Source organism: Rhinoraja longicauda, chromosome 1 (genome assembly GCF_053455715.1).
Source record: "Rhinoraja longicauda isolate Sanriku21f chromosome 1, sRhiLon1.1, whole genome shotgun sequence".
NCBI classification, from domain to species: Eukaryota; Metazoa; Chordata; class Chondrichthyes; order Rajiformes; family Arhynchobatidae; genus Rhinoraja; species Rhinoraja longicauda.
In genome coordinates, this window is record NC_135953.1 from 101,404,176 (window position 1) to 101,412,976 (window position 8,801).

At 44.4% G+C, this 8,801-nt stretch overlaps 1 protein-coding gene across 6 annotated transcripts in view; it reads left to right on the forward strand.

Moving 5' to 3' along the window:
• Positions 1 to 7,878, forward strand: part of fam13a (family with sequence similarity 13 member A) — a 239,821-nt gene extending 231,943 nt beyond the window's left edge. For all 6 annotated transcript variants that reach the window (XM_078403365.1, XM_078403356.1, XM_078403384.1 and 3 more), the window contains one exon: positions 623 to 7,878. In XM_078403365.1, coding sequence (XP_078259491.1) covers positions 623 to 746 — 124 coding nt within the window. In that variant the 3' untranslated portion in view covers positions 747 to 7,878. The remainder of the gene's footprint in view (positions 1 to 622) is intronic.
• The last annotated feature ends 923 nt before the right edge of the window (positions 7,879 to 8,801 follow it).

Consider the following 8,801-nt stretch of genomic DNA (forward strand, 5'->3'; position numbering starts at 1 on the left):
ACATTTGAATCGATTTACATAGTGGTGCAGTGATAGATTTGCTGCTTTACAGCGCCAGAGACCTGGGTACGATCCTGACCATGGGTGCTATCTGTACGAAGTTTGTATGTTCTCCCTGTGACCGCATGGGTTTTCTCCGGGTGCTCCGGTTTCCCCCCACGTTCCAAAGATGTACAAGTTTGTCGGTTAATTGGTTTCGGTAAAAATTGCAAAACTGTCGCTGGTGTATAGGATAGTGATAGTGTACGGGGTGATCACAGCTTGGTGCCACTCAGTGGGCCGAAGGGCAAGTTTCCACGCTGTATCTCTAAAGTCTAAAGTCTAAAACATTAAACATAGAAGGCTACTAACCAATGACTGGAGGATAGGATTAACACAGATGGGTTAGTGTGGACATGGCGGGCTGAATGGCCTGTTTCCATACCATGACTCTAATTTGCTTTCAGAACAATGGCCACGAGGTCCCTGTGAGGCACTTTCGGCAGAGTGCGAGTGTGAAGGGCAACGTACAAATGTACATTCGTTTTGCCTTTAGCATGAAAATGGAAGAGATGGGGGTGGCTAGAATTCCAAAATGTAAAATTATATACCTGTGCCCTCACTATACTCTTGTTTTGGATAGGAGTGTGCAGAAGGAGGATCGAACACCCATGGCCGAGGAATATAGTGAATACAAGCACGTCAAGGCCAAACTGAAGCTACTGGAGGTGCTCATCAGCAAGCAAGACCCCTCAAAGGTCATATGAATGTGCAAGGACACCAGGGCAAATCTTCATTGCCTCTGTCATCATTTAGCAGAAGGTCCTACCGGGATGAAGAGGTGATGTGCTGGATTCTCCCTGGGTTTCTCCAGAGGCAGATGACCAGAGATGGCAAGATAGCCACACAAGAGGAACCGCCGCACAACCACCACCTGTGCTTCCAAGGAAGGCTTTATTTTCTGAAGGAACCCATCTCAACCTCATCCCTCCTGGAGTGGCGGTGGTGGGGGGGGGGGAGATGGGGGGGAGGGGGCGAAGAAAAAAGAAAGACAATCCCCCCCTCCCCCCCCCCCCCCCCAATCACTGATTGCCTTCTCCATTGCAACTCTGTGATGCCAGAATGAATTCCGACCTCCATCCGATCGCTGTGGACTGTGCCTGTGCTTGGAGGACGAGAAGAGTCATCCGTGTGGCCACTCAGATTGGTCGTGGCCTGGGTAAAGACTGACACAGGAACCCAGGAGGCTGGGTCTCAACACAATTTTGAAAGCATGAAATAACTACGTGCGACTGCAGGAACTGAACAGCTCTCAAGAGATTATTATTGTACTGAATTTATAGGCAGCATTTAATAATGCCTCCATTAAAAGGGGAGTTTTTTTTTCTTCTTGCTCTGCAGGATCTTTTAATAATACTTACCAAAAAGACAATCGATCGAATGAATAGTGGACCGTGTCCCGATTTGTGTGTGCGACTTTTTATTGTTAGAAGAAAACGGCAGCAGAGTTGCGTGCTCTTTAGATGTCGACTGATCTTGTAAGCTTGTGGAAATCATAGAATGAAAGAAACGCCAAAGTTTGGGTAGAGGCAGGAGATGCAGATTTTCGGGAGAACTCAGGCGTTTGATGATAAATTGAAGGTCGAGGGCTTTAAGTTAGCAGCCCACCTTTTAGCTGCACTTTGCTGGCGAAAGCAGGAGTAATTGTGTGATATAGCTTTATAAACCTTTACCTGCACAGTGGAAGATTCAAGCATCCACCTCACTGCTGATTCATCTGAAAATATAACATTTTTTCTCAGCATTATTGGAGTTTAAGCTCTCAAAATATGCTTGGTTAGAGGCAAAACTAATTTTTGAGACCAGTAGCTCTGGTGATATTTTACTAACACACTAATCCTTCCAAAGGATAGGTAAAGACATGGCCATGTCTCATGGACATCAGCCTTTCTAACCAAGAGGCACCTCGCTTCCTCCCTATGTTACAACTGGAAGCTGTCCACCTTCCACACTTATCATTAACTACAGCTTTGCAAAGAGGGCAGCAAATCTTGCATAACATTGCATAACAAGAGCTGACTATTTACTTTCTCGAGGGTCAAGAGTGAAGAAGAGCATGTTACTTGGTGAACGGTATTATTTAGGTACCCGTATCCATAGTCTCCAGTTATTCTGTTTTTGGTAATTTGTACATTCTGTGTTTGTAATATCACATCCACAACATGGGGAGGTAGGGATTTGATCTTGATCACTCCACTGAAGTGGAGGTGAATTGGAGTGGCAGAGTGCCACACTTGGTCACTGCTGGTCTGGATTTTGCCAAGGATAACAGAGGATATTGACTTCCATCCCAGGCTACGAGCAAACATCTTGGGCCAATGGAAAGACCTAGGAGAATGCCAGGGAGCCCCAGTCTGAGAATATAAAGTTTCACAGGGTAGTTGTAGGAAGGTGAGTGAAGCCAAATCTTTTTTTTCCCAGGGCAGAAATGTCAAAGACTGGAAGTCATAGCTTTAAGGTGAGAGGGGAAAGTTTAACGGAGATATTCAGGGCACGTTTGTGCACAAGAGGGTGGTGGGTGCCTGGAGTGCACTGTCGGGGTTGGTGTTGGAGGCAGATTCGATAGTGACATGCAAGAGGCTTTTAGATGGGCACGTGGAAATGGAGGGATATGGATCATGTGCAGGAAGATAAGATTAGTTTATCTTGACATCGTGTTCGGTGCAAACATTATGTTCCTCTGCTGCATTGTTCCATGTTCAAACACTGCCGTGTAGATGCGCTGATTCAGCACTCTGTTCACGGGGATTGAGGAAAGGGGTCAGATATCCAGCTCAGCCTTTCCTTGCCAAAATGATCAAGATGCAGCAGCACTGCCCTTGATCCTAAATTCTAATACATCTCCATATAATCCACATTGTGTCACACCCCACCCCACTCCACCCAATTACACATTAACCTCCCCATTCAAGCGGCGACCACAATATACGTTTGTGTGTAAACACCGTAGCAGGTTTTCAGATGGTGATTGTGTCATGTAACTGAAAGTTGTTGCTTTTACAACGTACCTTTAGAAAGGAGATGAGGAGGAATTTCTTCAGCCGGAGAGTGGTGAATCCGTGGGATTCATCGCCACAGACGGCTGTGGTGGTCAAGTCATTGGGTATTTTTATAGTGGAGATTGACAGCTTTTTGGTTAGTAATAGCATCATAGGTTACAGGGAGAAGACAGGAGAATGGGGTTGAGTGGGAAAGATTGGCCCATCTATCATGACCATGACCGAATGGCAGAGTAGATAGATGGGCCAATCGCAACAAAAGCTTGTTTGCACGCAACAAAAGCTTTTCACTGTACCTCAGGACACGTGACAATAAATAAGCTAAACTGAACGGCCTAATTCTGCTCCTCTGACTTATGAACTTACACACAAACACACATTAATGTTCAGAATCCCAGGTTTACTAAAACGTTGGGTTAACATAGTGAAAGAGCTGCGGTCAGAGACATTGCACTTGCAGATCCTGGCCCAATTAACCTCAAGCTCTGACTCCACGACCGTACCTCATTGATCTCCATCAAATTCCTCATCAGAAGCCCAGTTACATCAAAACATTCCCTGCTGCTTTCTACCTATTGAGATTGTAGCTTTGTGTGATGAGCTGGGATAGTTCAGACAGTGTCAACGCAAGGCTGGGATTCCAATTAACATCAGAGATCCTTCTCTGGCATTTTGGTGCAAAGTATCTAACAAATCCCTAAAAGTAATAAATTGTGCAAAACCGCTGGCACATCTGGAAGAAGTTCCTCTTTCTGGTTTTGATTACCCTTGGCAAAATACATCTGCGTCTTTATTGAAATGGTAGTAAGAGGACTGTCGGACCTCATTCCGTGGAGCGCAGGAGGCTCAGGGGTGATCTTATAGAGATCTATAAAATCATGGAAGGGAATAGATAGTGTGAATGCACAGAGTCTTTTGCCCAGGATAGGGGAATCAATAATCAGTGAGCATAGGTTTAAGGTGCAAGGGGAAAGATTTAAAAGGAACCTGAGGAGCAACCTTTTCACTCAGTGGGCAGTGGATATATGGAATGAGCTGTCGGGACATAGTTGAGGCATAACAATAATAATGTTTAAAGACATTTGAGAGACACAAAAAGCTGGAGTAACTCAGCGGGATGGGCAGCATCTCTGGAGAGGAGTGGGTGATGTTTCGGGTTGAGAACCTTCTTCAGACTCCTAAAGACATTTGGACAAGTATATGGATAGGAAATGTTCAGTGGGATATGAGCCAATTGTGGGCAAAAGTGTCTAGCTTAGATGGGGCATCTTGGTCAGCATGGACAAGTTGGGCTGAAGGGCCTGTTTGCCGTGCAACTCTAAAAGGAATTTGTGTGCTAAGTGTAAACATGTTTCAGATTTAACAGATATAGAAAGGGTTTGATAATTGAGGGGTAGCAGAGTATGGAACGTCTGCAGATACTGTATAGTCTATGCTGCCAATTCAAACTTCCTGTTACTTGCACCGCAGGTTTATCACTGCATTCTGAAAAAGCCTAACATTGTGAGACTAAAAGACAATGAATGGTCAACCATTATCAGAGCTGGCCCCATTCTGGGCAGTTCCAGTGAGCTTTTGGTCACAGCTCACAATGGACAAAGTCATTGATAAAATAGCCAGATCTCCATTGAATTAAAGGGCAAGGAAAACGCCTCTATACAGCATAAATAAATAAATGTCAATGAACCGATGTACATCAGATATCTGCAATTCATATTTGGGGAGATTACATTTATACAGTGTAGCATCATTTCTGTCCTGCTAACCTAGGACAGGTTTTGCGGAATTAAATGGATACAATCTAATTTACTTAGAGTTACAGGATTATAATCTCTCTGGTCAGTAGGACTTTGCGTGATGTTACCTCTGGACCTAGACAGTACAAACCCAGGTGGACCCTATTGAGAGAGTATCTGTGTGCTGCAACTGAATACTGGAAAAGCTGTCCGGTCTGTATGCCAGGTGGAAGCTTTGACTGAGAGTGGGTGTGGGCATTGGTACACAATCCCACCCTTCATTCCCACTAGGTAGGCACAATTACATATCCATTTGTTTCCCTGACTGAAGGGCATTGGCGCATCCGACAATCCTCAACAGAGGCACGGGCAGTCTCAGGTAGCAGTCGTTGACTGAGAGACATGGACAATGTTGGGTATCTGTAGTGGTGAGACATGGACAATGTCAGGTATCTGTAGTGATAGGACATGGACAGTCAGCTATCTAGTGGTGAGACATGCACAATGTCAGGTTTCCACAGTGGCGGGACATGCACAATGTCTGATAGTTATAGTGGTGGGACATGGACGGTGTCAGGTTACCGCAGTGGGACATGCACAGTGTCAGGTAGCGAGAGTGGTGAGACATGCACAGTGTCAGATAGCTCTAGTGGTGAGACATGGATAGTGTCAGGTTTCCACAGTGGTGGGACATGCACAGTGTCAGGTAGCGAGAGTGGTGGGACATGCACAGTGTCAGATAGCTCTAGTGGTGAGACATGCACAGTGTCAGGTTTCCACAGTGGTGGGACATGCACAGTGTCAGGTAGCGAGAGTGGTGGGACATGGACGGTGTCAGGTTTCCACAGTGGGACATGCACAATGTCAGGTAGCTGTAGCTGTCTCTGAGAGAGAGATGGACAGTCAGCTATCTGTAGAGATCCCTGGCAGAGGGACATGAATAGTGTCCGCTATCTGTTGCAGTCCTTGATGGAGAGCCAAGGACAGTCAGCTTTCTGTACGTTGTTGACCTTGTCGGAGAGACAGGGACAGTGTCAGATAGCTAGCGGTCCTTGAAGGAAACATGGACGGTGTCAGGTATCCGTAATGGTGAGAAACAGACAGTGTCAGGTATCTATAGATTTTCTTGACTGTGTCAAGTATATTAAGAGGGCTGAGAGGGATATAGGTCAATGGAGGTAAATAGAATTAGCCCAGTATTCCAACTTGGTCAGTATGAACCAGGCAGGCCAAAGGGCCTGTTTTCATGCTCTACAATTCTATGACTATTTTCCTGTCCCTGAAGGGCATCAATACAATCAGATATTTATAACCGTTAACTGACAGAGCGAAATGGTTAAAATTGTGGATGATTTTGACTGAATTAACATGGCTTCCAGATGTGCACGTCTGTGCAAGGGGGTGGGCAAGTATAGTTGAAACAATATGTTACTGTGGTTCTCCGGTTTCCTCCCACGTCAGTTTAGTTTATTGTCGCGTGTACTGAGGTACAGTGAAAAGCTTTTTGTTGCATGCTGTTCAGTCAGCAGAAAGACAACACATGATTACAATCGAGCCATTTACAGTGCATAGTTACATGATTAGGGGATAACGTTTAGTTATTCTTTATCATGTTTCTATATACACTAAAGCTTTAAGAATGTCCTTGGGAAGAAAGCTTCTAAATTTTTCCAAATTTAAGAATGTCCTTGAAGAAAGCTGCTAATTTTTTCCAAATTCTCTTCTCGCCTGATATCCCCATTATTCTGCAGCGTGCATCCTATCTTTTTTTTTAAATACAATATTGGCAATTGCAAAGATGTTTTTTCAAAATACTTTTTACACAAATGTAATCAATTGAAATTATAGAACGATTGAACATTGAGTGAAATCTGTAACTCATTCACTGCGTAAGGAACCTGGGGAATGGGGGGACAATATAGATCTTCCAAATATGGATTTTCATGGAGTAAAATGACCAAGATGGAGAAATGAGAGGTGGATGGAGGAGTGGTTCTGGTTAGTCATGACCCAAGAAAAGTGAAACGGACTTCAGGTGATGAATAGTCATTTCTGATCTGGGCACAAACCTTGTGAAGACATTAAAGGCTATTGCTCTTCATATTAGGAAACAAAAAACCTTTTCCATGCATATATTTTCCATCCTCTTCTGCCCCCACCCCCTTCTAAATTCCTGTATCCATTTGTAATTGGATCTTCAGGTTGCACAGGGTAATATTTATACCCTGTCCGTGCTAGGGGGGAGGTTGTAGTTTCAGTGTGCCGTGTTTTACGAGCAGAGTTCCAACGGTACTTTGCAGTATTTGCGGTTTTAATGGAAATATATGAGTTATAGGGTGTAACATGAAACTGCAAATGAGGGAAGAGTCACATTTACAACTTGATCCAGTTCTCCACCCCCCCCCTATACCCATGCATTGCCGCCTTGAAATGGCATGTACGTTGAGCCGCTCTCACACGAGGTGCACAGGTCTGGTGGATGTTGCTGACTACAGTAGGGAGAGGCAAACTGTGCTGGAAACTCCACTAAAAAATGCATCCACTCAGTCTTTTTATCTAATCCTCAGAAGAGCTTTCTACTACCAAGCCTGAAACCTCTTCAGGGTTGTAACAGTTGACCCGAAACTTGCAGGGTTAAATGAGTCCCTGCAGAAATATTCAAAATAACAGATCAAATTGAACCCTGGGCTAAAATAAACTGGAGATCCAGTAACATGTCAGTACCAGCTGGTGTTAAATATAGGGCTGCGTGGAATGTGATTGCTAGCTTCCTTGTTCTCTTCCTATCTGAATCACCCTGACCTGATGGCCTCTGCACGCTTCTGTTGGTCTCTCCAGCTCAACTTTGCTCTCTCGGGCTGTTGTGTGTGGTTTTTGTCTATGCTTATTGTGACTCATGGAAAGATTGACCAGATTTGCAAGTTGCCCTTGGCACTGGGTCAACGCAGACAGGAAGAAACCTTAATAAAACAGACATTGCTGGTGTTCATGTAGATCTTTGAATGTAGACACTGAGAATGGAAAATTATGGACATGTACATATCTGTACATGAAAGTGATTGTATTTTATATAACAGAAAATATAATATTTTTGCTGCAAATAGCATCATTTTATTTGTGTCTGACTCATTAGTTTATCTTAGGGTCAAAGGGTCTCGACCCGAAATGTCACCCATTCCTTCTCTCCTGAGATGCTGCCTGACCTGCTGAGTTACTCCAGCATTTTGTGAATAAATACCTTCCATTAGTTTATCTTTATCAGTTTAATTTGGCATCATATTCAGCAGGGACATCGCGAGCTAAACATAGAAACATAGAAAATAGGTGCAGGAGGAGACTTCCCCCTTATCCTTAAGCTGTGACCCCTGGCTCTGGACTTCCCCAACATCGGGAACAATCTTCCCGCATCTAGCCTCTCCAACCCCTTAAGAATTTTATATGTTTCAATAAGATCCCCCCTCAGTCTTCTAAATTCCAGCGAGTATAAGCCTAGTCTATCCAGTCTTTCTTCATATGAAAGTCCTGCCATCCCAGGGATCAATCTGGTGAACCTTCCTCTAAGGCTAGAATGTCTTTCCTCAGGTTAGGAGACCAAAACTGTACACAATACTCCAGGTGTGGTCTCACCAAGGCCCTGTACAACTGCAGCAGAACCTCCCTGCTCCTATACTCAAATCCTCTTGCTATGAATGCTAACATACCATTCGCTTTCTTCACTGCCTGCTGCACCTGCATGCCTACTTTCAATGACTGGTGCACCATGACACCCAGGTCACGTTGCATCTCCCCTTTTCCTAATTGGCCACCATTCAGGTAATACTCTGCTTTCCTGTTCTTGCCGCCAAAGTGGATAACCTCACATTATATTGCATCTGCCATGCATTTGCCCACTCTCCTAATCTATCCAAGTCACTCTGCATCCTCCTCGCAGCTAACACTGCCCCCCAGCTTCGTGTCATCCGCAAACTTAGAGATATTGCATTCAATTCCCTCGTCCAAATCATTAATATATATTGTAAATAACTGG